The sequence below is a fragment of the Epinephelus lanceolatus genome, chromosome 14 (genome assembly GCF_041903045.1).
Source record: "Epinephelus lanceolatus isolate andai-2023 chromosome 14, ASM4190304v1, whole genome shotgun sequence".
NCBI lineage: Eukaryota > Metazoa > Chordata > Actinopteri > Perciformes > Serranidae > Epinephelus > Epinephelus lanceolatus.
In genome coordinates, this window is record NC_135747.1 from 20,401,338 (window position 1) to 20,427,524 (window position 26,187).

Sequence of the window (26,187 nt, forward strand, 5' to 3'; positions counted from 1 at the left end):
TCATCTCCTCCGTCCTTCATGCAAACAACACATAGCATGCCACTTCTATCTTGGCTCAGATGGCAGTGCATAGCTTCAGACTGAGACATCCACTGCCTGAGTACACTGTCTTTATTGCAGCAGTGCTGGCTGCTTAAAAAGAAGCATTTGGGTTTGGCAGAATACGACAACCATGTGAATCTGTAAGATACAGACTCTGGATCCATTACAACATTTCTAGACTCTCAAAAAAAAGGCATTTCTCATTTTAAAAATAGCCTATTTGAAGCATGTGTTTTCAGTCTGTCTGTCATCCTAATCCCTCTCCAGGACTGAGCCCCGTGATCAGCAAAAAGCTGTGACATCCTACACTTCGTCTCTGTGTTCAAGAAGCACAAATCTCCCCCCTTTGCCTGCAGAATGTGCCTAATGTTGCAAACAGAGTGTGATTAAATATCACAGTAAGGGGAAGTGGTGGCAGGTTGCTTTTGTTCTTCTGTAGTGCAGTAACAGCAGCTGACCTGCGGATGGCGACAGTCATGGCTTCTGAAGAGCTGGCACATGGACAGATCACCTCAGGTCGCAGCCCACGTGCCTGAAACACGTTGAGGAAGGCGTCGCAGGAGGATATCGACCCTGTGATAACAAACACACACACACATACACATACAGAACCAGCCAAACAGATATACAAGCAAACACAAACAAAATGAATCAATGATAATCTCTTGTGGCTTCAGGGTGTTTATAGAGGTTATTTTATTAAATGAGAATCTGCAGGTGGACTCACATGGGTTGGCTCCGTCAGCTACGATGAGCATGCGCAGCGAGCTCAGGCTGATGTCTCTCTGGTCTCTCTGGGCCAACAGAGACCAGTGCATGTCCCTCGACTTCACCACCGCCACCCGAGCTGTGCAAAGGGGACATTAAGACAAAGAGACAGGCTTCACAACAGAATCGCCCAATCAACGCCTCTGTTATTCAGCTTGACAGCCAATCACAGATCACGAAATCTGACAGCAAATAGCAGCACGGTCTGACTCAGTTGCCAACAGGTGACTCAGCAAAGCTCGGACCAGAAAGGAGATGAATTTTATTCAGCACAGCGAGCCTTCTGTCCTCGACCTCCAGTGGGATGATTCAATTGAACTACAAATTAATGAGTCCAACAAACTATTGCTTCAATCCATCCTCCCCTGTCAAATGTGCACTGGGACTCAAAGCTGTGACGAGAAACAGACTCACTCTGGCTTACAGACTCTAAAAACAATAATAACATGTTGGCTAAACTATCATTCACCATCAAGCAAGCTGCCAAAGCATATTTCTCAAAGTAACATCTTATGAATAACCTGTACTGTCATGTACGTGTGTTGCTTTGTAAGTATGATAACTGCATAAATAAATTTACCCTACAATTAGGTCTCTCTTCTCAATCTCTCTTCATAGTGCTGAGATGCAGCAAGCAGAGTTACAGTGTTAAGTGACGAACGTCAGGGTTGAATGGCCCTCACCTTTGTACGTGTGCACCTTCTGTATCCAGGAGAGGGGGTTGACTTTCATCAGGGAGTAAGGAATGCTGATCACGTGCATCCTATTCATGACACTCTGCCATGAGAACAGACAAGCATTGCGTAAGCACCAAAGTTTCTCAAAAGTAGGTGATGTCAGTGTAAACAAGCTGCGAGTCATGGCAAGATTTTATCACTTACCACCAAGAGTATAAATAAAGCATTGTTTGTGCTACTGTGGTGTCATTTTAGGAATTTAAACGTGTAACAGTAGGTGATATATGAGCTGTTTATAAATTTAACGGCATGTTTGAAACCTGTTAATGACTGTGTTGGAAGATACAAAGTAATTTTGCAGGTTTCAAACTCTTGCGTAATAAGACAAGATGTTTCTGCCCCTCAGGACTTCATTAGTTTGATGTGTTAACATATTGATAAAGTCAGTAGAATAAATTACACTTTTTATCAGCAAAATGAGGATCTATTCTATTTTGGATTACGTAATCCCCCTATTAGCTTCACCGGATGATTCAAAACCACTCACAGTAAGGACACCATGCCATAATCCTGCTTCTCTCTTGAAGTCCAGGACGTTGGTTATGGTCTCAGCTGCAAATCAAAAAGGGAGATTTTGCCAACGTTAAAGTTTGAAACATTTAATCTGACATTTATATTCTTCACCAGCTCAACCGCACATCATCACAGTACTTTTTAACACAAAGAAAGTTCTGTAATGATGAGTAAATCCTAGTTGTAGCAGTACTGGATTGAGAGAAGCCCAAACTAAGAAACAGATCCGGAGAGTCTCGAGGGCCTGCTCGTGCAGTTCGGAGTTATTTAGAGCAAAACTGGGACACTGGAGGAGAGGAGGTGCCTTACGTTCTCAGAGAGAAACTCAACCAGCTGAGCAGCTACATTTATCAAACTAGACTGTAATTATGCCCTGATAGGATCTGTGAGCAATGTGAAGGGGAAATTCTATAATATCATAGATTTTAAATTAGGTTCATTTGATGTAAGTGCTCTGCTTTGGTTAACCTGTGGTAAAAATAAGAACAAAACCACACAGCGATTCTAAATCAAGTCTAATGTCCAACTTTTTTATTCATATTCCTACATTTAATCATTACTACATGTGGTTTAGTGGTCTGTCCCTACCCCTCTTCTCTCTGTAGCATATGCTAACACCACTAACTGGATGCCTTTCTCCATGTCAGGAGAATGAATGATGGAGAAAACACAGAAAAATGAAGTAATGGATACTTGGGTACATGCAGAATGTCCTCCTCACCTTCAGTGTAGCCACAGGCCTGTGTGAGGGCGTGACAGTGAGCCAGCATGGCTGAATGGGACACTGTGATCCCCATGGTGCTTCCCTCCTTGCTGGTTTTGTACTGGATGTAGGAAACATGGGAAAAACATTTGAACACTGTCATTCCAATAAATGAGACACAATACATCTAAACATATGCAGCTGGGAGCTCTGTGTGTAGCTGTTGTTGTCAAGTCATAGCTGTGAGTTGAGATGGCCTTCTAACGACAGAAGGTGGACAAAAATTTAGTTGTTGTTAAACATAGCTTTGTTTGACTTATCATTTTCTACATTATGCCGTGTTATATAAATTGAATTTGAAGTATTTAGATACTGCAAAAATGCAGTCACATTGCCTTTGCATTCAAACAGTGTACCCAGCTTAGACAAGCCTACTCCAGGTTTAGTCCTATCAGATCGCGGCTCATTTGTAAACAGCCTCACAGAGCCAATCAAGGACTCTGCAAAGCCCCGAGGTGGGTCCCGCCTACATTAGTTAACCTTTTCCTTTTTGCATTTGAGACCTTTTTAGGATATATAAAGACCTTTTTGGATGTATAAAGAAAACTGGATTAAGATCCTGGCCCCTGTTCATTCCTATGAAAGTTGCTCAATGGAGCATGAGGACAAAAAAAAAATCCCTTCCCAGGTATGAAATTATCGGGATCTTCCGCATTCTTAGGCCCACGGAGTAAGTACACTAGAGACTTTTGCTGACTGAGCGGGCCACCAGAAACGCAGCTCAGCTTTGCTTCTAATTTTTTCCAGTAGCTACTGGTATCGCAGCAACAAAAAATCATGGCCCAAAAAGTATTTTCCCCATAGGCCATCATTATAAAAGAGACATCTGTAAAACTATTGACAGGACACCTCGGGCTGTAAACAAGGTCAATTATGACTCTTTGCATTCTGAATTGTTGAGGGGTCCCCTCAGATTATGTGTGGTCATATGCCTACAAAGTTAAGTGGTGATCGGTGAAACCCCTGAGATGTTATACACCTTTATGTGATGAGCCACGCCCTCCGCAATATTCATTGCCTTATAGAAGCTCAGTTTTAGTAAGTTTTCCAACTTTTGTCAAGAGGGAACTTTAGATATTGGTCCCTAGATTATGTTCACAGAGTTTCATGCAGATCGGTCAAACTTCCTAGGAAGAGATTAATTTTAAGTGTTTTTCAAAAAATTCAAAATGGCAGAAAATCTGTATGACCGGGAGTTATGGGTTCTTGAGGCAAATTTGTTCGTCATGAGGAGATCCATCTCTGTGCAAAGTTTCATGTCTCTATGACATACGGGAAATGAGATATGCCCATTCAAAATTTGCAATTTCAATCGGTTGCTATAGCGCCCCCTTTTGGCCAATTGATGTAATATTGCTTCATTTGCATCCTCCCATGACCCTCTACCACTGTGCCAAATTTCACATGGATTGACCAAGTCAGTCAGGAGAAAAACATGGAACAGACACACAGACAGAAACACCCACACACAGAGTTTTCGTCATTATATAGTAAGATGATGTCATCACAATGAAAAGTCTATGAGCCGAGCAGGAACTCACAGGTGGTGCCAGTGGAAGAAACACTACTGCACATATTCAGTGGGCCGCATATTGCAGAAGTAAACCTGGAAGCTAGCAACTTTTTTTGGTGTATGTGCCAGGTGAGCAATTCAATTGACCTGCGTAGGAGCTATCTCGGGGTCCAGTATCTAGGTATTATTAAACATCTATGCGGCTGAGAGATAAAATGATTTTATCATGCTGCTCTTTTAGACTTTCAAAATGTTATCAGACCAAATGGATCAATTCCAATGGCGAACAAGTCATTTCTCAAGGGTTGTGATGTTCAAAAAAAAAATGTATCCACTGATTTACAGATGTCTCTTTCACAGTGTAAGTCTTTTTGGTCCTCATGGCATCACATGATGGACCCCGAAGTTGTGATTCCACAATTTGGCCACTATGTCAAATTGGCTTCAAAGGCTGGTGCTGTTCTGGGGGCTTCTTTGTGATGACAGCTGATCATTGTTATTGGGTAAAAACAGTATGATATATCTCCCGCAATTAATCAACTAGTTTTTGGGAGTATGATGCCTACTAAAGTGCAGCACACCTGAATGCCCTAGAACCAAATGATTAGTAGCTCAAAAAAATAGGAGAAATATATTTTTTCGAATTGGTAACATCAGTGAATTTGCACCTACCTCTATGTAGGCTATGTCATTACTTGCTTCCCGTATCGGAGGATGCCAGTCTTTCGGAGGCTTTACGACATGTTTTCCATCTGTCACAAACCACAGCAACCGCGGCCAACCTGCAGACACAGAGACATGAAGTCAGTTCAAACCAAATGAAACTACATAATACATACAGTCATAATGAAAAATAAAACAGACTGTACCTTTGAAAGTGGCTACCTCCCCGGTTTGTGCTTTGGGCAAGCCTTTCTGACAAGCATCAGTGGTCAGTGCCAACGTGACGCCACAGCTGCCCAACAGAAAACCAATCTGTTGACTTCCTGCATCCTGGGGGACCAAAGAGGAGGAAAAATGGAAGTTCATACAAGCAAAAACTAAGGCAAACCACGCCTGTCATACAACAATCCACTATTAAGAATGATAAAATTTAGAGCATGAGAGCTTTGAGAAAAGACGCTCTGAGGGAGTGTGGGAATTGTAACAGGGAGAAAAAGAACGACGATGACTGAAGACGAAACCTCAGAGCATCGCACATCAAAGAAGCAGCAGGTAAGAAAGCAGAGTGACGGCCAATCACTATTAAAAACTCTACTGCCGAGCATCAAAGCCCAATCGTAGCAGGAATGAAGCCCAAGATCTGACACGCACTCACTCATATTTGATTGGCTGTGCAAATGAGCTTACAGCCAGACTCGTGCTGTGCAAACCATACTGTGCAGAAGAGAGAAAAAAATGTGAGATACTGGCTGGGTAAAGAAAAGGAAGAGGAGAAAAAAAAGGAGACAGAAAAAGCAAGAAGGATTGAAAGAGACAGGGAGGAAGAATGCGAGCGAATGAGTTTGACTCCAGAGAACAGTTGGCCTGTGATCTAATATTTTGACTGAAATTACACATCATTTCACCTCACTCAAATCTCATTAATTACAGCACAGCGTCTTCCAACAGCATGCTTATAAAGGGCAAACAAGAGCAGGCATTAATATTCAGTCTGTGTAACTAATTTTGGGAGAATTTGGTTCAGTTTGAGCTGATGGATGTGCTGGAAACAGTGATGCATCATAACACTCTGTAATTAGAACATACATAAAAGATAATGCTGCTGCTGGGGTTGTAATCCTGCAACATTTTATCAAGAAGCAAGATGTTCTTTGGTACAAACACATATTCTGGGATGCTGGAATAAATCATAAACATCCACACTGAAACAACACATCTCTCAAGGGTCTCAATTAGGGGTCAAATGTCCAGCAGGGGTCACTAATGCGCTGCACTGTTTATGTAGAACCGCAGACGTTAAAAATGTCAACACATTCCCAAGAGATTGGATTTGCCTTTACCTTTCTGGTTAGCGGCACTTCAATAGGCACAGGTACCAGCTCTGCCAGGAGGCAGCCGTAGAAGGCCACCATGAACATCACTGGGTCGTTGTTGGGGAAAACAAGTGCAACCTGCAGGTGTAGCACACACACAATAGGTTATGGTACGATGTTGGGCAGTTCCCAGGGGCATTGTGTGCAGCAAGTATTGTGGTCAAGTTGCGAAATAAAACATTTACTTTTGGAACCCCAATTTCAGCTTCTTGGGGAAAGACATGAAAGCATTTATCCGTGCTCCCACAACAAAAGAAGTCACGTGCTCAGCTTTAGTTGCATTTAGAGACAGATCGTGAAAGGGGCAGACTACACCATTTTGCGCCTTGAAGGGGTGAGAGTGGCCTCAGAGAGCTTCCATTATTTTTAATTAAAAGTTTAGTCTGTCAACTGATTTATTCAGCCAATTTAAATTTAGTTATGGCACTAATTACTCAGAAATATAAAAATCATAAACAAAACCAAACATTTCATTACAGGCTTTTCAAGGGCGCCCCTCCCATCGAGGGTCTGAGTAATCAGTGCCACTTTACCCCCTACTGTGACGCCCCTGAATGTTTGGTAGTTTCTCATGTGAACACTTAATTTGGGATGTTGTTGTTTTCGTTTTGTTTTTAATTTGTTTGTGTTTCTTTTCTAATTATATTATTTATTTTGTACATGCAAGACAGGACGGTGGTTCTGCAACGACCCTGTCTCATAATCCCATGTAGGATGGGCCACAAAGGGCATGAAACCTAAATCAAAATGAATAAATAGATTAATTAATTAATGAATGAACAACCATTTTTTTCCCTTCTTCTTTGTAACTGAACTTTGTATGTTCATTACATCAATATAAAGTAATCAAACAGACAGCTTTGCCATTTACTGAATTTTATTGACTGTATCAAAGTACAGTACAGTTGGTTCATTATGGGGACATTACATGACCGGACATTATCGAGGGCAGCTGCAATCTCAGTTACTAGCAGCTCTTAGTTTGGAGGAGACTGCGATTTTATTGAGAGAAAATGACTTTCTTTTGCTCGTCATGATTTCAATGTGCACGCAGACGCAGCCACAGGTAGCTAGCTGGGAGCTGGCGGGTTACTGTGAGTAAGTATTGTAGTATTGTAGTATTGTAGTATTGTAGCGTCAAGTAAAACAAATATAATAACCATAGTTTTAAATTGTTTTTCCATATGTTATGTATTAAAAGACCTAAAATGAACACTGTCAGCTGACAACGTGATTTATACAAGCAAATTATTTGAACAACGTTTGTATAGGAATGATTCTGTCCAAAGCGTTTTGATCTATATAAGCGGTTTATCACTATAACGAGGTAGTGATATTGTATTATCTGGAGAGATCTTGTTGGTTGAAAATTGAGCACTGAGATTCAGCCTTCTGTAAGGGAGCAATAAGGAGTATCAGAAGAATATCGTTCTAGGAGCATCAGCCAAATGTCTAAAATCCAACAAGGACTGTAAGATACAACTAACCACCATTTAACACAGTTATATCTCATGACTTACTCTGTCGCCAGGCATCAGCAAAGGCTCATTCCTGGTGCTCAGCTTGTTAAGAAGAGTGTAGGCCAGTTTCTGGCTACGGGTCCATAGTTTACCTACAGAGGTTAACAAGAAGTGTCAAATATTTCATTTCATTTAACAACCTCTTTCAAATCAACATACAAACACAGATAATAGCTATGACTAACAGCAGGTTACTAAATAAGTTATGTAGAGTCAGACGCAGGCACTTCCTTGTCCATTATTTGTGCAGGGAAAACCCACAAAGAATGGATGACAAGAGGTGACATTGTTCTCCATCTGGATTGTAAACGCTGAGCTAGTCATACATAAGTTGATACCTACCATAGGTGAGTGTGTAGACAGGCTTGCCAGCATTGTCGAGTGCCGTCAGACAGGGGCTCTTGGGCTGAGTGGTGCCCCACCGCTGTAAGGCTGCTGGCAAAGATGGAGGCCAGTTGTTGACCACCCCGAGAGGCTCTCCTTCCAAGGGACTCATGTGCTGGCCTTCTGGCTTTGGCTGGTTGGGATCCGGCTGCTGAACTGAATGGGGAAGACAATGGGGCATCAGTGTAATGGAGGTTCAGTGTGTGTCTGGTTTTGGTTGGAGTGAATATAAAGAAATTTGTGAATTATAAAACTCTCCAAAAGGACAGCAGGGTAATTAAATGAGTGTGGGGACTGAAAAACACTGACATGGTAGTGATGGAAGAGGAAAAGGTGGAGATTTAAATGTGAGCTGTGGTCTGTCCTTATCAGTCTTTTTCTGCCTCAGATACCAATTCCTGAGAAACTTATTGAAAGTCAAAGGTTCCTCTCTTTATCCTTCATCTTCCTTCCCTCCAAACACTCCGCTTGCTCTTTGATTTGACTCCCATCTCTCCATCACTATTCTCCCGCTCCCCTCACACTCTCCTAACTCTCTGGTAAGTGGAGTTCAAAACTGCTTTACCAAGCTGGCAAGATGTCCCCCTGCCAAATAAAATACCTCTATCAGGAACAGATAGTGTTAAGCCTGCTGCCATTTCAGCTCTGTGTGTTTTTTCTGCACCGCCGGGGCTTGCCATGCCACAGTTTCTGTGCCAAACTCAAGGAGGCTTTACAATTACCTGCTGATGTATTACTATTCCTGCCGCTTATTCATTTTCACAGTGTTTATTCAGCCTGGCAGAGTACCACCCAAAACCCATGACGGGCTGGTTGGAATGGAGGAAATGGTTGGACAGGGCTGGTCCACTGCGTGCGTGTGTGTGTGTGTGTGTGTGTGTGTGTGTGTGTGTGTGTGTGTGGGTGTGGGTGTGTGTATGTGTGTGTTTCTCTATCCCCTAACCACTCCCTCTGCACACCTGGTGGTCTCAGCTCCACCAAGAGACAAAATAACCACCACTGATCTAAAAGCGTACCTTGACTGTTTATCTGTGAGGCGTGGTGAGGTCAATGTGACATTTTTATCTCTGCAACAAGAATTCAATTAAATAACCAATACTGAAGCTGGAAAACTCTGATGTGGCTGTCACACTCAAAAGAGCTTTGTGTGTTTGTATCAACTACTGCCTTTAACTGCTGTAGTCTCTGATCAGTATGCTCATCACACCGCAGAAAGAGGGATGCTTTTATTCATGATTTATTGATTTAATAGAAGCAATGTAATTACTTTCAGGCCGGCTTACCATCCAAAAGCTCCTCAAAGTCGTCGACAAAGAACTCTCGCAACGGCGGTCGCTTTGGTCTCTTCAGAGTGTTGAGCAGCTGCTGGATTTTGGAGGAGACGCGACTGTTGACTGGAACACCTACACAATGAGATTGGAGGGGATGAAAAGAAAAGGGTAGGGGGAGAAATAAACATGAAAAGACAAGGACATGGAGAGAAATACAGATATGGAGCATATGTGGGTTGGAAATAGATATGTAGACAAATTGATTGAGAGATGGGTGAAGTAAAGAGAAGGGGATGGATGAAGGGAGGACAGACAAGAAAAGAAGAGAGAAAAGGTCAGCGTGGCGCTCTGATGGGACACCTGTCACTCACACTGCAGCAAGACAAAACAGCAGACCTCGAGGTCCTGTACATTCACCTGGAGGTCAAAGGTTACAGTCTTTCAGTCCAAATAGTCTCTGAAATCACCGACAAACCTCACAGGCTACATAAATCAGAAAATGAGGAGCCTCCTCGCCTGCTGCCTAGCAACAAAGATGCCCTCCCTGCAGTAAGTGATTCAGGAGGTGTCTCAAAAGGTGTCTGTTTCACATACGCTCTGCAAAATTCATAATTGTGGGAGGCTAAAACCAACTATACTTCAGTCAGATCAAAATACATGCAAGTTATTCGATGTGCATGTTGAAATTGCTCAACCGGAACAAAAAGGCAAAGACATGGAGCTTTGGAAAGACATAGGAACATGAATGGAGGAGCAGGACGGGAGAGAAACAACAGACTAAGAATGAGAGAAGAGGGGAGGTGTCCCGTTAGATCCCCCTCACATTTTGGATGTGGGTATGTGCAGACTATAATCATCATCGGACATCATTTCCTCCATATGAATTCATACTTAGTTTGGGAGGGGTGGTCTGTGTCAGACATTCCAGACAGCCACAGGAGACGAAGGCCACAGCTGCACGTTGCCTGCCTGATACATCTTACTATAATAAGCCCGGCTCAGACAGACTCTGCTGCCTCCTCATGTAGGGACAGATGTACTGGGAGTAGACGTATGGGGGTCAGCGCTGCACCTGATGGGCCAATTAGAAAGCCCCAGACACACAGGGCAACATCTGAGGGGCCTGAACCCCACCCACTGAAGCACCATGATCATTAATATCACAGCCAACCAGGACCAGCCTGTGATGATGACTATAATTAACGTTTTCCGGATTTCGTAATTTATCCATCCTCAGTATCAAATTACTGTAGTCAACACTGACTCTTGTTTAATTGGGGGGGGGGGGGGGCACACCAGGTCTTTGTATATTCAGTAAACAGAGCTGTACTTACCAACAAGCCAAGCCTATTACAAAAATGGACATAAAAAGAGAGGACGGCCTTGTTCTATATTTTTCTTGTTGTTAATAAATTCCATGGGAAGACCAAAAGCACAACATATTAGTCCATCTCTTCATATTTTTTACTTCCTCATCCTGTGTGCGGATCTAAGCCCTAAGCTAATTTGTTCCAACTGAAGATGCAGTTATTTCAAAATGGTTCACAATATACTGCATACTACTTTTTAATAGGTAATTTCTTATAACAGCAGGGCACTGCAGTTTTTAATCTTAAATTATTTAAAACAGAGGAGCATTAGTTAAGGACTTATCATCTGTTGCTCTAGTGAGTGTTTATGGAAAAAGGGAGGTGTATGTTCAACCAGTCTCTGAACACATCGGCTATCAGTCTGATGACCATAAAGCTCTTCAGGACGAGGGCCAATATTTTGGAAAGTCAGGTATAGCCAGCAGATTGTCGGGCCAAGACTTCCCTTCTGTGCACCGGTCATTTCAGCTAATCTCTAAAATTATCCGCAAACGCATGCAGATACATTTTTAAAAAGCTCATTTTTTAAAGCCAACTTGTCATTAGACAGCAGCAGATGGGTTCTGAAATTGCATTTTGGCCAAGGGTAGGCAACCTGCAGCTATGGAGCCATTTTGACGAAAAAATATATGGAAATGAATAATGGTTATTTTAATATTTTCATTTTATTTTTTTATTGTCGTAGGCCTAAAGTGACTCTCACATTCTCCATCTGTAAAAAATTGCTGCCTATACAAACAATCATAATACAAAAAATATTCAACATTTCGTCAACTAATATGTGTGTCACATGTCTAGGATCTGGCGCCTACTTCCTCTAAATTTTAATGAAACTCAATAGCGTTGTCTAGCCTTGAGTTTCCCCAGATAGGGTTGCTTTTGGATTCCAAATCCAAAAAATGAAAACTCTCTGAGGAAAATAAAGAACTTAATGGGGAGTGGACAGATTAATTTGCTTTCATTGATCTTGTACAACGTTAAAGTACCAAATAATCATAAAAAGCCCAACATGGAGCCACTTTGTGGTATAACGTGTTAACGAATGCTCATTTAGACCTCTTAGTTACGTTGATAGGCTAATGTAGGCTGAAACGGATGTGTTTCCTTCATTGTCAGGCTCAAATATGCTTTGGAGCTGGAGGCATATATTTTTTTTTTAATTTTGGCCAAAAATAGCTCATTTGATATGAACTGTTTCAGCCAATGTTTTCCCCTCTTTACCTGCTGTTCAAACGTGATTGGTCAATATTACTCAAACTACAAAGAACTACAAACGTAAACCAGAGCACTTCAGATACCAAAATCTTGCCCCGTCGCCTGGCAGAATCTGTTTATAGAGATTAATGTTGGATTGATTCATAAACTGTAGGAGCCACTTTTTTTTTTTTAAGATATTTTGGGCATTTTAGCCTTTAAATGATAGGATAGCTTAAGTGTGAAGGGGGGAGAGAGAGAGGGAAGGACATGCAGCAAAGGGCCACAGGCTGGAGTTGAACCCAGGCCGCTGCAGCAACAGCCTTGTACATGGGGCGCCTGGTCTACCAATAAGCCACCGACGCCCGAAACTGTAGGAACCACTTAAGCACATATTTGTATTTGGTAAAATGTCTGTGTTGATGTGACATATTGTAGAGGTTCTGCTATTATTTAAGCCTACTCAACAGTTTCTGCATATTCTGAATAGTGTATAGTTTCTAGGGACGCACCGATCCGATATCTGGATCGAATATCGGCCCCGATATCATCACAATAGATGGATCGGGTATCGGAAAATGCAACCCATACCTGAGGCGATCCTTTCCCTTTAAATCTATTGCGACACGAGCTACGTCATATGTGTTAAACTATGATGCATATGTTTATTATAATAAAAGAACATGTAACCCAGTACAAAAGTTTTGCTAACTGTTGTGTTTTTCATAGTTTTTAGGCAACAATTGAGGTCTATGAATATCAGGCTTCGGATACACAGACAATACTTGTTAGTGGGATTAAGTGTTGGTTTTGGTCTTTCATGGAATTTGTCGACACAATCACACCACAGTTTGTATGCTCCATTAGGGAACCGACACTTTAAGTGTCAGTAACAGAGTCCAGATGGAATCATAGTGACTGTGCGGCATGTTTTCTGCTCCCAACTATGTGTTGTTATTAAAAAGGCAACAGTGCAAGACGGCTGCCATCAAAGGACCCACTGTGTGGCTACAGGCTAACAGGCTTGTGTCACAGAATGGAGTGAGAAACATAAACTGACAAGTCTTAGTGTCTCAGTGTGAGTGCAGAAACAAGTATGTCAACATGTTAATTATTCACAAACCCTGAATGAATAGCTACACCTGTCACTGAAAAGTTCCTCTCATGCAATCTGTGCCAACATTTTCTATATGAAGAGCATATAGGGTAGATACTGTTTGAAGATGCTATAAATGCTAAAGCCTTTGCGACACACTCAGCTGTACAAACACACACACATACACACACACACACACACACACACACACACACACACACAGAAAATCGAATGACTGAATTCACTGTAGCTTTGCATAAATTTTTAGAAAACACACACGGTTTGGACAAGTGCTAGACCTGACAGTGGAGGCGGAGGCAGAAACACACACAAACACAAATGCACACGCAGCAGAGTGCACATATAGCAGACTGCCATAGAGTTGGAAGAACAGTTATAAATACCATCCATTAAACTGAGGGATCCTTCACTTCTCCACTCACAGCCTGGAGGAGAGACACATCAGGATGTCAATGAAACAGTCCTGCTAACTTCGTGTGTGAATGTGAACGTGTGAAAGTGTGATAGAGAAATCTACCAGCAGCCAGACAAAAGCTGAGAGTAGGCTTATAAGGCGCTAAGACACAGACTGTTGCTGTTGTTGTACCATAACAACAAAGATAGGCTTTCTTGCAGTTTTTGTCCTTTTTTTAATGACTTATGTGGGAAAACGTGCACAGGCAGAGTGGGTTTGAAGCATCTTGAGCACCAAACAGCCAAACAGAAGGGATAAAAATGTCACTGTTCACATCTTTTAAAACTCCCTTCCCCTTTATGTGTCAGCCAGAGGGGGCTGGTTTAGCATTTATTAGCAGTGAAAACCAAGACAACGCACATGGTCTTAATGACAGAGGCTGGATGGCAGGAAGGTAATAGCTCTGCTGAAGCAGTGTTCCAGTTTTCTGGCTGATAGCTTGTTAAAAACATTGGACATTAATTCAAAGCAGCATTTCAGCTCTGATGTTGAATGAATGAAGATGGAAGGGTGACAGGAACACGTTGGCGCTGCTTTTAAAGACTGCTCGACCAGATTGTCATCTATGGCAACTCTCTGAAGACCATAAACTTGGTGCATACACTGTAAAAACATCTTAACGGATCCCCTTTTAAAAAAGTAGATCCCATGTTACATGACATATAAAAGCAAATCCTGAAACAAGTTGACGTAATTCCAAGAAAAAAACACTTCCATCGAGGTTTTATGCGTCGCACTGACACATCCTCTTGGTCTGACTTCACTGGTTAACCATCTCTACACTGCACAGCATCTAATTGTCAGTATCTGCGATGGCCCATGTAGAAACTGCTGGCAGTATTTGGTGCATACTAGACAGTGCTGTTTGAATGAGGAATGATGTTTGGCGGCTGTTAATTTTATGCACTGATTCACAAGCAACACGACAAGAAGTGAATCACGTCTGATAATTTGGTTTACAACTCTGACTCAAAGATGAATTTTCTTTTCCTTTTTAGGACTCAAATGAAACAATATCCCTTAGTCGCCATTATCAAGTGTGTTTTATTAGGCATCAAGGTAGAAACATAGCGTTATTCAAGGGGGGTGGAGAGGTGCAGTGTTACCATGGAAACACAAGAGGGTCAGTCAGCAGCTTGTGCCAGTCTGACAGGCAGACTGACTAAGGAGAAGACAGAGGGACAGACAGCAGGGGAGGAAGGGAGGTGACTGTGTTTCTCTGTGTGTGTGTGTGTGTGTGTGTGTGTGTGTGCAAGTAAGAAACTCACCATCTGCAGTCTCCATGACGCTGGTGTGGTGGTTGTAGCCCCGGGAAACACCTCGCACCGAGGCCACCTGGGGCCGCTCCGTATGATGCGAGGAGCGCTCCGACAGCCCCGTCACATCGGGGGGCGCTGAGTGGTTATCTGTGATGAGTGGGGCGTCGGGGGTTAAAAGGTCAAACGCCAGGCTGACTTTGGGCTATCGTTACTGAATGAAAATCTACTTCATGAGCTTGCAAACAAAGTGATCTGACAGCTTGTGAATGTGACTGTGAGGCAAACTAAAGGCCTTTTTGTCATCTGTAAGTGCAGAGACTTTAACTGTAGCAGTGTTTTAACAACGACTTCACATTTTACCTCCATTTGAACTACCTGCCATGATAATGAATGAATGTTTCTACTCAGCAGATTCATTCACCCCAGTATATCCACAGAGAACAAGATGGCTGTGTTGTATGAGTAACAGAAAAGTCTGAGGACATTGTGACGGCCTCCATTTGTCCCCTCTTTTTATGCTTACAATGATGCCTCACAATACAGTTTCACGGATCGGTTAATAACACACAGCCAAGACTTCTTTAAACCAAATCAGTAAGCCTGATGGGAGACACTAAAAACACCTGGAAACATGCTTGGTACCAGGCTACTTTATCTTTACAACTGAAAGCAATCCAAAACAGGAGATCTGCACAACTCCACATTTAGGAAGATTATACTGTTTGGTTTTTGTTGACACTGTCAGAAAAGTGCTAATTCATCTACAGCATATGCTTATTACTGAAGTCATAGCAAGTGACGGTGCTGTACTGAAATGCATTATATTGAAAAGTGTTTCTGACATACTTCCCGTCATGTTTGTAAATGGGGTCTGCCAGGATACTATTTCCATTCGATTCAATTCAGGGGCCTGCAATCAATAAGAGGCGATATCTGTAAATATCCTCGTTGTCTTTTTTTCTGCCACTAATTGTAAGCGTGGCGCTAGGACGCTAGCACTGTTTGAATATATAGAAAGCAGGTGTGCTTGGACGGAAATGGTGACACAGATATGTCATGGGAATTTTAAAAAAGAAAAGGCATATCTTAAAGATGGCGAAATGTATCAATGTTTTTTTTTACTTTGCATTGATGATATTGGATCATTGATTACTAAATCAATATCTCAGTCCAGTATTGTTACACCCCTTTTTGTAAATGGGGTTGGCAACACATTGGAAACACCTCTTAATATAATGTTCAACACCAGTGCAAACTACAGCCACAATAAAAAACATCTGAGCATCTTTGTAAAGGTGGAATCTATGGCTGAGCTGTTGTATTGCATGACATTTTACAGGCGTATCTGATAAAGTGAAAGGGAGTATAGGTGCTGGTGGTGTGATGGAAACTGTGTTTAAAAATGTAAACCTAGATTGCTGTGGTAACACTAAAACAAATCGCTGTAAATCATGCTTATAGAGAACTGAGGTTTCCAGCCAAAGAACCTAATAACTTATACATGTACTGTGTCAGCTACAAATAACATGTGAATGCGAAATGCCTGACGGCCTGCCAGTCATTGTCTATTGCTAAAGTGAATGACAGACAGCGTTTTAGGGGTCAGGAAACAGGATAATATGGGAGATTTATTTACAGCTCCATTCAGCACCAGTCACTGCTGCAACTTTATGACAGCAACCTTGAGGGATGACAAGCTGGACAGAAATCAGACTGCTCCATCCTAATAGGATATCCTTCTGCCAGCAACACGTACAGACACACACACACACACATACATACACGAGCAAGACACCATCTCACTTTGCTGCTGCTAGAGAGACGGATGGAGATAAATCCACCGAATCTCATTAACTAGCTTGTGACACTCGCATGGCAACAAGGAGCGAGTAGCTTTGACGGGGGAAGTGGCTGCGAGCCCTTTCACATGACTGAATGACAGTGAGATGGCAGACGGAGACGACTAATTAGAAAGACGTGAATTAAAACTCTGTCGCTGGTTTCCTTTGTCTTGCCTCATCGAGTGCCTCTGTGTATCTGTGGGAAGATATGGCTTTGGAAGTAGCAGATGTGAAAGACATCGCTGTCTGCCTGCGATTGTGCTGCCGTTACAGAAAAACTGTCTGAGCAACATAATACAGGTTAAGACGTCAACTTTGACAAGACATGAACTCTGATTGGCTGGCAATAATAGAACGCGTCAAACTTCTGCCAATAAGAAAATGAAAATAGAAGAAAATCTGTGCAGACTCTGGGACTCGTGTATATTTAGATGGAGGAATTCAGAACCATAAAGGTAAGCAGGGGGTTCTGCAGGCTTGTTAAAGGGCTGCATGTAGATGGAATTTTACCATGAAGGCAATGACATTTTAATCAGGAATCTTCCACCAGCACACTTGAAAAGTGAGAATACTACACAAATAATCTGAACATCTAATATTGTGTCCTTGCTTGGCATGAAAACGTTACCTCATTCCAGCTCTACAACACTACCTTAGCTCACAACCACTTCTGACGTGATGTGAGCGCTGCATCAATTAAAAAGGGGGACAAGAACATAACAGATCGACCAGCCGTGATGTGATGCTGTGTGAGACTGCGTGTGTGCCACTGACCTAGCTGGGTGTGTGCCATAAGGTCGGCCAGAGCGGTAGCTGCAGCGTTGGCGTTGAGGGCTGCGTGGGCAGTGGTGTTGGTGGTGGTGACGGATCTCCCTCCCGGGTGGGATGAAGTGGATGACGCGGAGGATGAGGTGGACGAACCCTGGATGACACGGTTAAACCAGTGCTCAACGGCTGGGTGGCCGTGGCCCTGGTAGGGCGTGGAGGTGGCCAGACGTCCCTGCCGGCGCAGCGAGCCCTCGTCTTCTGACGCTGAGGAGGTGTCTGTGTTTGACAGGTCAAGACAGGGCAGCGTCACAACAGTGGACAAAGACATGGGGCTGCAGGATTTAGATGATATGCTGATGACACATTATTCCACTTATACATACTGGAGAGAGTACATATAAGCTGGTAGGAGGGCCAGATGACTGGGATGGAGATGGAAGTTGTTAAGCTGAGGGATGATTGTTGTTAAATGTGTTATGACTTCACTGGTAGAGTATGTACTTAATATTGGATTGCCTTTCAAAGTAGCCACACAGACACACATCATAACCTTACCTACTGCATCTATATATGTACTATTTGAATGAGTGTTGTAGACACCAGACAGACCAGAGTGTTTCAAATTTGTGGACGACAAGAAAATGACAAAAACGAGGTATTGTTTTTACACACTGACAGATGACTTAAGTAATCTTAATCAAACGAATACACCTAACAAATGCAGCTTTTTAAAGGGACAGTTCACCCAAAATAAAAAATACATGTTTTTCCTCTTACCTGTAGTGCTATTTGTCAATCTATATTATTCTGGTGTGAGCTGCCGAGAGTCAGAGGTATAGGCCATCAAGATGTCTGCTAGCTTTTGGATATAATGGAGCTAGATGTTACTCAGCTTGTTGTGGTCAAAGCACCAACAAAATACATTTGAAAAACTCAACAGCAATGTCTCTCCAGAAATCATGACCCAGTTACTTAAGATAATCCACAGACCTTGTTGTGAGCAGTTTCCTGTGGGATCTATTTTCTTGCTGCCAAATTACACCCAACAACTGTATGAAAGCACCGAAGGAAGCATGCACCCATTCATGGGCGAGAGGTTTGTGCTCGACACAGCTCTAAGTGTAAGCATTTAATGGCGTCCTCCTTGGCTGAGCAGTGGTACTAGGTGAGCTAGCAGTAAATGTACGCTTCCTTCTGCACTATAAAATGGTTGGTGAGTGTAGTTTGGTAGAAAGAAAATAAAAAAAATAGTTCCTACATGAAACTGCCCAAAACAAGGCCTATGAATTATCTTGAGTTTTAAACTCACAAGCTGAGTGCCGTCTAGTTCCATTATATTGGAGAGAGGGCAGACATTTCAACGGCCGGTATCCCCATCTCTTGGCAAATCACACCAAAAAATATAGATTGATAAATAGCACTACAGGTAAGAGGAAAATATGTATTTTTAATTTTGGGGTGAACTGTCCCTTTAAGAGCAATATTTATAGTATAAACAATACAAAGTTATATGTCTACAGTTGCTATAACTACACACTTATAAGATCCTATAAATCTTTTGTACGTTGCATTACAGTCCTCAGGAAAATGGATGTTCAAGTGAGACTGGATTTACATATTACCTAACTGATACTGGGATTCCTGCTTGAAGGTGTTTTGGAAAAATACATACAATACAATCATTAACTGAAATTGTCTGACCAAATTTTCTACGCAATGTAGGTTTAAGACTTTTCAAAGTGTAGTGTATGCTTAAGTAATTATGGCTTGGGCTCAAATGTAGACACTGAGGGTTTTACTGTCTCTCCCTTGAGGCAACTGTGAGCATTTGGTCTCAGCAAAAATAGCCCAAACAGGAACAACTTCAAAGCAAGGTAAGGATCATTCAAAATGAACACATTCCACTTCATCTGCCAAGCTCCCAGGAACGTCTGTTCTTTCAAAGGGATCACTGAAGTTACAAAAGAGCAGGCCACTCAGAGATTGGTATTCTGCAGAGAACTGGGTGCAATGAAAGGGCTAAACAGGCTTAGGCATCACCCACTTGAGAAAATGAAACAACTGTTTTCAAAATTACCAAGAAAGGTCACACTCCCCCCCCCCCAATTATTCATCATTAAGGAGGTAAACAGCAGCAACTCATACAAAGTACAAAACTCATTCACACGTATTAAAATACTGCATTAAAGTTTCTGAGCACACTTTACAAAACAAAGCTTTAATGATGTAGAAACCTATCCAAAGTCCACTGAGGGGATGAGAGCGAGACATTTCGAAAACAGAGATTAAGCCTGTGTGTGTGATCAGCACATGCCTGATAATGTTCTCTAAACTAATGAGCCTTCATGCAATTAATCTGCCTCCTAATCATTCACAGTACGTAGCTACAAGTAAAGCCCATCAATTGTGAGACTCCAGAAATCACTGTTACCTTCCTTAGGCTTTCTTGTGGCCTTGCAGAGGCTGCCAAAGGAAGGCTGGAGGAGGTTTGCTTATAACAAGCTAGAATTTAATGTCTCTACAACCAGCAGACTCGTGGGGGTTATCTCGCATTTATGATTCTGTTTGTTATTCCTCTGCCTCTCTCCAATCTCTCTCCCAATCTCAGTAACCTTGACACAGTTACACAGAGGGAGAGGGAAAGAGGGGGTCAGAGAACAAATGCAAAGTAGAAATAGAGAGGTGGAAAGAATGGAAAGGAAACTGAAAAAGAAAGGAGGTATTAGTCACAGACACACAGACAAAAACAAGACTAGATAGCAAAGACTGAGCCAGAGAGAGACAGGCAGTGGTGGAGGATTTGGAGGTTGGGAGGGATATAAAAGAGAGAGAAATCCTAAGCAGAGACAGAACTCAGATATTCTTTTGCACTGATGAAATACTGTATTCAGGCATTTAGTTTGGGGCTTTATATGAAGGTAACAACAAGGTGTCAGACTGTAAGCAGCACGCATCTGAGAGAAAACTACGAATTACACGGATACAGTGCCAAAAAAACACAAATGCAAAGTGAGCACGTATCCAAAGTGCCTATTTTCAGGGCATGATCGCTGTGCCCTGAGATATATACTCAACTTTATGAAGGAATGCAGCAGAACGCACCGCCTGTCATTTGATGAGGAACAACCACTCACAACAGGCTTCACTTTCTTCCATATCAGTCAGATAAATATGGAGGAGAACTTGATCGTTTTAGTGCAGGGCTACCGTGAGCATTACATCTGTCCCATGAACAATACTTTGGTACACATTGCCAATGACAATGCCTGGAAGAACATTAGCCCCAAACTCAGGATTTCTGGTAAGTAGGTATTGGTAAGTGTGGTTCGTTTGTGCAGGTGTGAGCACAACAATCGCACTCGAGCGAGCGCCAATGGTTTGCCTAAAATGAACAATGCAAGCAATGTAGTACACAATGACCAGCACTAAAATCAACCCGTGTAGTTGCCCTTCCATTGTGACATGAGAAAGTGTCGCATTTATCTTGCAAGTGTATTCTTTTTCAATGTTTTATTAACTTCCTGGATTTTTCCAGCATGGAAGTTCTGACAAATCAAGAGCAACTTTCTCGTGCAAGATATTTTATCTGGTTCGCTTGTAAATGTTGCCATGAGAGCACTAACCAACTCTAGGCAATTACACAACTTTGTAGCAAAATGAGTCCCTGATTCGGACCAAAGCAAGTGAACTCTAAGTCTGAAAGCACCCTCAGTGATACAGTTAGGTGTCATGTGCTTCCACGCCCTTAAAAGTTCACCTGACCAAAACATCTTGCATTTTTTCAGACATTAAAAGACTGCACATGTGTCCCAGGTCTGTATCCTCTGAAGACCATGAATTTCTGTTTCAAATTTAGTGGCAATCCATCCAGTAGTTGTTGTCATATTTCACTCTGGAGCAAAGTAGTGGACTGACCGACAAACCAACACTGCTAATCTTAAGGCAATGCTGCTAGCATTGCTAAAATACACTGTAGAAGACTTTTAATGTTAGGTGTTAATAAATGTGTTGTTGCATGTTTTGTGTTTATTGTAACTGTTGGTCAGTACATTAGCTACATAAACTGCATGTTGTTTGATTAAGGCCTCTACCATCCAATCACGCCACACTGGATTGAATGACAGGTCTGGCAAAATGAAAATGGTTTTGCTCACATTACTACTGGTTCTTCACAATCAGACAGGGACTGTTCAGACACGTAGTGTGACCAGATGTAAATCAGCCACTGCAGATTAGCAAAATGAGAGATAGAAAAGGAGAAAGTCAATCAATGTGAATGTGCATTAAATACATACACTAATAATACTGGGATCTGTTTGTCCAAATATTACTCTACAGTGCCATCAGTGGCCAAGAAATCCATTAAATCCACCACCTTTACAGCTCCTGACAAATGTTTGCTAGTGTAATCTCGTGAAGTCTACCATTTAGAACCAATTCTCAGATGAAATGTTGAAACAACTGTGCCATTGTGTGCACACCAACACCTGTAGCTGCCATTAGCCCTGAAAACAAAGCAGAGCCCCAGATTATTTTGTGTGATTTTGTGGGTCTGTTAGCAATACCTATGTATCTTGTCCCAGTAGATTGCAGTAGATCAATCAGAGTGACTGAAAACAACCATGAAGAAGCCCCCTCCTTCTCCTGTTCAAACCCCGATGTCTGAGCTCTTAATCCGTTTACTCGCTCCACCGCTGTGTCCTCTTTCTTTACCCAAGACATGAGGCTCTAAGGCCCCCCACCAATTAACTTTTATACACCAATGATAAAGCCACTGCAGTGTTTGAGAGACTGGCAAGTTTTCTGTCATCACATATTGCACAGATATCATACTGACAGATTAAAGATTACATTTTTTCTTCCGGAAGCATTTGGGCAAAGCTAACAATACAAAAAGAAATCGCAACCAAAAAATGCAGAATGCAGTAAGATGACATTAAAATGAACTTGCCCACACAATACAAACTGTTACAAAAGCAGGCGAAAGGTCGACATTTTGAGACTATGTTAAAAATCTGATTATGCATCCATTATGCAACTCATGTAGGAAGGTCTGCCTGGGAACACAGAACGGTGAGAAATGAGCCCTTTATAGTCACAAAGAATGGACACATTCATCAAACTGCACAATTCTTTCCAGTAGCAAATGCTTGGCAACTTCTTCAACCACTGGACACAACAGTGTGAGCATCCTACACTCCAGTGCTCATGAAAGCGCATGTAAACAACCCAGTGTGAGCATAAACCTCGGCTGCATGTGCACAGGATAAACCTTGCCCTTGGCGAACAGTGGGGTTTACAGGAACAGAACTCTCACCTGGCGGGGTGCATGCCTCAACAGAAGACTGAACTAACACCGATCGTCTCTTGGAGGGCATTGGCATCTTCCTCTCCTTGTACTTTGCCAAAGCTGCTTGGACGGCTTCTGTGTGCAAATCTAAGAGAACACATCAACTCAGTTAAGCTCCAGCATAAAAGAAGGGCACCAGGCATTTAAAAACTCCCAGGCAGTATGGAGACATGATTACCAGATCTGAAGCGTTCATCCCGGGTGTTGGCCGCCCGGGATTTGTTGTGTTTGGAACCTGGTAGAACAGCTTGGGAGGAGGCCTGGATCCTGTTGTCAATTTGCAGAGAGGGATCTACACCTGTAGAGAGACGAGACCAAAGCAGGAAAAGACAGTTAATAATGGCTCAAAAGCAAAACAGATCACCATCAGAAATATGAGCATATAACCCCATTTCCAAAAGAGTTGGAACGCTGTGTAAAACATAATTAAAAGAAATGCAATGATTTGTAAATCTTTTTCGATCTCTATCCAATTGAATTCAGGACAAAGACAAGATATTTAATGTTCAAACTTATAAACTTTTGCAAATATACGCTCATTCTCAATTTGATGGCTGCAACGCGTTCCAAAGAAGTTGGCACAGGAGCATGTTTACCACTGTGTTGCATCACCTTTTCTTTCAGCAACACTCACTAAGCATCTGGGAACTGAAGACACTAATTGTTGAAGTTTTGAAAGCGAAATTTCTTTCTCAAGATTCACAAGCAGGCCAACCAAAATCTTCCTCATATAAAAACTGTCTGTGAATACTGTGAGACATTACTTACATTACATACAGGAAGTGTGTTGAAGCTGGCAAACAAAGGCTTCTCCCCCAACTGTTTGTCAAAAAGAATTTGAAAACACTGCATTTATTTTTAACGTACTTTTTAAACAGCTTCCCAACTTTTTTGACTTGGGGTTGCTCACTTATTGCAGAACATGCCTTGGACATGGAGGACCACATATGAATATTGCTCTACTAGATCAAGTATCCATAAGCTTAATGGTAATCCCTACTTAAGCTGTTACTTCTAATACAGTAGCTTGGAGTTGTGAAAGTCCTCGCTTAAATTAATCCCGCCTCTCTTGCAATTTTCCAGCCGCCTTCCAGCTTTCCAAGGGAGGCAAATGCAAATTACACAGACATAACAGCAAGGAGGTGATTAAGCACCATGAATGTCAAACAGACAACATCTTCTAACTGGAGCATTCTAAAATTATCCAACACTCAAACTCGTCAACCTCTCTGTGCTCTGCATGACGCAGGTAGTGATTCATCCTCTTGCTTATGCAATTCTCATTTGAGCCTCATTAAGTATTGTGGTTAACATCAGAGGGGAAACCCAAGACTACCGCCTGAAGGAAGGTCGCGGTTCAAGCTCTTTTTGTAGTCTTCTACCACTGGCTTCACTTCTGCTGCTTCTTCTAATGCTCTCATACTGATGTGTTTGAATTATGTAAGTATGTAAAATATGACTGAATGAAACAAACCTTATTTTAATGTACATCACAAGTTTGATGTTGATGAACTCCCCCCTGTATATTATGTTCTACATATTAAAAATCTAAATGCACATATACACATGTAATGTCAATATGTAATATAAATACACTAACTAAACAAATGTATCTCACCACAGCTTATTTGTATGTCTGCTGAGTAAGGAAAGGCCTTAGTTTATTTTAGGCAGAGATGAGGGACAACTTCAAACACAATGGAACAGGAAGTCATCAAAGGAACAGCATCTTTACTATAACTCAGCAATACATCTGACAGCTTTATGAGGTATATTTTTCCAGCAAGATGAGAGTACAGTTTAAAAGGATGTTTCTGTACTTCTGTAGCTCTGTCTCGATAAACAATACCAACCACTGCCATGTTTCCACAGCCTCCTGCAGGTTTCTGCCTGTACTTTGATTTATGCAATGTCTAGTTTCTGGGAACCTAAACACTGCATGTTTTATACTTAAAGATATACATCAAAGCAGCAGCACAACAAATAACTTAATACATTACATTTTTGTGCAGGTAAAGCACCAGAGCTCCTGTGGAGGTGACAAACACTAACCTGGAACATCACAGGCTCAGGTTCACGCTACAGAGGTGTTATACTGGGAACACAGCTCATCTTTTAGGCCATTTATTCCAATAAAACTTGATAAGTGGATGCTAAAAAATGCAGTAACAGAGACATTAAACCTCATATGCAAACAAAGACAACTGAGTTCATTGAATGCACAACCAAGCCAGCATACCACCATGAATTAAATCCCACTGCTCTCTGGTGGGAGGCAAGAACGTAACATGTCTTTGCTGATATCCTGATATTGTTTATCTGTGGTTTGATATCTACAGCTTTTGAAGGTTTCCTTCTTACGGGAAGTGTTTTGAATGGTTTTAAGGATGAGTAACTTCTAGAAAAAAGTATGACTTTGGGTAATATTCCAACGCATTCAAGCTGGTGACACAGTGTGACAGACTCATCATTAACATTACATTAGTCTTGCTATATTATTCATGCACCTCAGCTAAATGTTTAGGGGAAGCTGCCTGTCATTGGATAGTGATTGACAGTTTTGTATATGACAAAATGTGGAATTATTGTAGGATAGGTTTTAAATTATAGCTTAATAAGTGTCCTGAATAGAGCCTTCGTTAAACTCACAGTAACATGGTTAAGTTAAAATGAAAAACACATGACTTCCTTTGAGGAGGCCAAATGTGAGTAAACTCAAGCAGCAACCTCTAAGGCTGGAAAATGAAGCCAAACTAAGTGCCAAAAAGTGGCCACTTGAGGTTTGCTCCAAAAGAGAGTTAATCCCCATAGACCCCCACGTAAAAACGGCCAGCTGTACAGTAGAAATAAACATGTTTACAGCCTGGTACAAAAAACAGTTTTGGTCTCTATAGCCAATTTTTCCATTTATGACAACTTTACAAGGAGGGCATTTTTATTTAACTCACCTGTTTACAATTCATCAAGGCATAAAATTATGCATAGTTAAGGTCAGGGCTGCTTTAAGTGACAGGCTGTCTAGTCTATAAGTCACATTCACCACTCGCTGCTCTACTGCTCCACCCTCTTTTCCAAATATGGTCACCTCTGGCTCCAAAAATCCAATATGGCGCCGGCAAAAATGCCAAACACGCGGCTTCAAAACAGGATTCGACAAACCAATGGGTGGCCACATCCACTATATAAAACTACAGGCCCATTGTGGAATAATGGAAATCTAAATGTGGGTGCCAAAATGAAAATTCATTCATTTTCTGTAACCGCTTATCCTGTTAGGGGTTGCGGGG

At 41.9% G+C, this 26,187-nt stretch overlaps 1 protein-coding gene across 9 annotated transcripts in view; it reads right to left on the minus strand.

The window, feature by feature from the left end:
- The window catches only part of dip2a (disco-interacting protein 2 homolog A), a 113,062-nt gene that overhangs the window by 21,589 nt on the left and 65,286 nt on the right, over positions 1 to 26,187 (minus strand). For 4 of the 9 annotated variants that reach the window (XM_033617403.2, XM_078174442.1, XM_033617402.2 and 1 more), the window contains exons 3-18: positions 23,079 to 23,198; positions 22,868 to 22,987; positions 17,557 to 17,826; positions 14,951 to 15,088; positions 13,612 to 13,653; positions 9,560 to 9,679; positions 8,235 to 8,432; positions 7,893 to 7,984; positions 6,340 to 6,450; positions 5,206 to 5,329; positions 5,009 to 5,118; positions 2,782 to 2,884; positions 2,035 to 2,099; positions 1,494 to 1,587; positions 770 to 889; positions 501 to 615 (exon numbers count right to left, since the gene is read on the minus strand). In XM_033617403.2, the coding sequence (XP_033473294.2) occupies positions 501 to 615; positions 770 to 889; positions 1,494 to 1,587; positions 2,035 to 2,099; positions 2,782 to 2,884; positions 5,009 to 5,118; positions 5,206 to 5,329; positions 6,340 to 6,450; positions 7,893 to 7,984; positions 8,235 to 8,432; positions 9,560 to 9,679; positions 13,612 to 13,653; positions 14,951 to 15,088; positions 17,557 to 17,826; positions 22,868 to 22,987; positions 23,079 to 23,198 (1,942 nt within the window). The remainder of the gene's footprint in view (positions 1 to 500; positions 616 to 769; positions 890 to 1,493; positions 1,588 to 2,034; positions 2,100 to 2,781; positions 2,885 to 5,008; positions 5,119 to 5,205; positions 5,330 to 6,339; positions 6,451 to 7,892; positions 7,985 to 8,234; positions 8,433 to 9,559; positions 9,680 to 13,611; positions 13,654 to 14,950; positions 15,089 to 17,556; positions 17,827 to 22,867; positions 22,988 to 23,078; positions 23,199 to 26,187) is intronic. The other 5 variants (XM_033617404.2, XM_078174443.1, XM_033617405.2 and 2 more) reach the window with 2 other exon arrangements.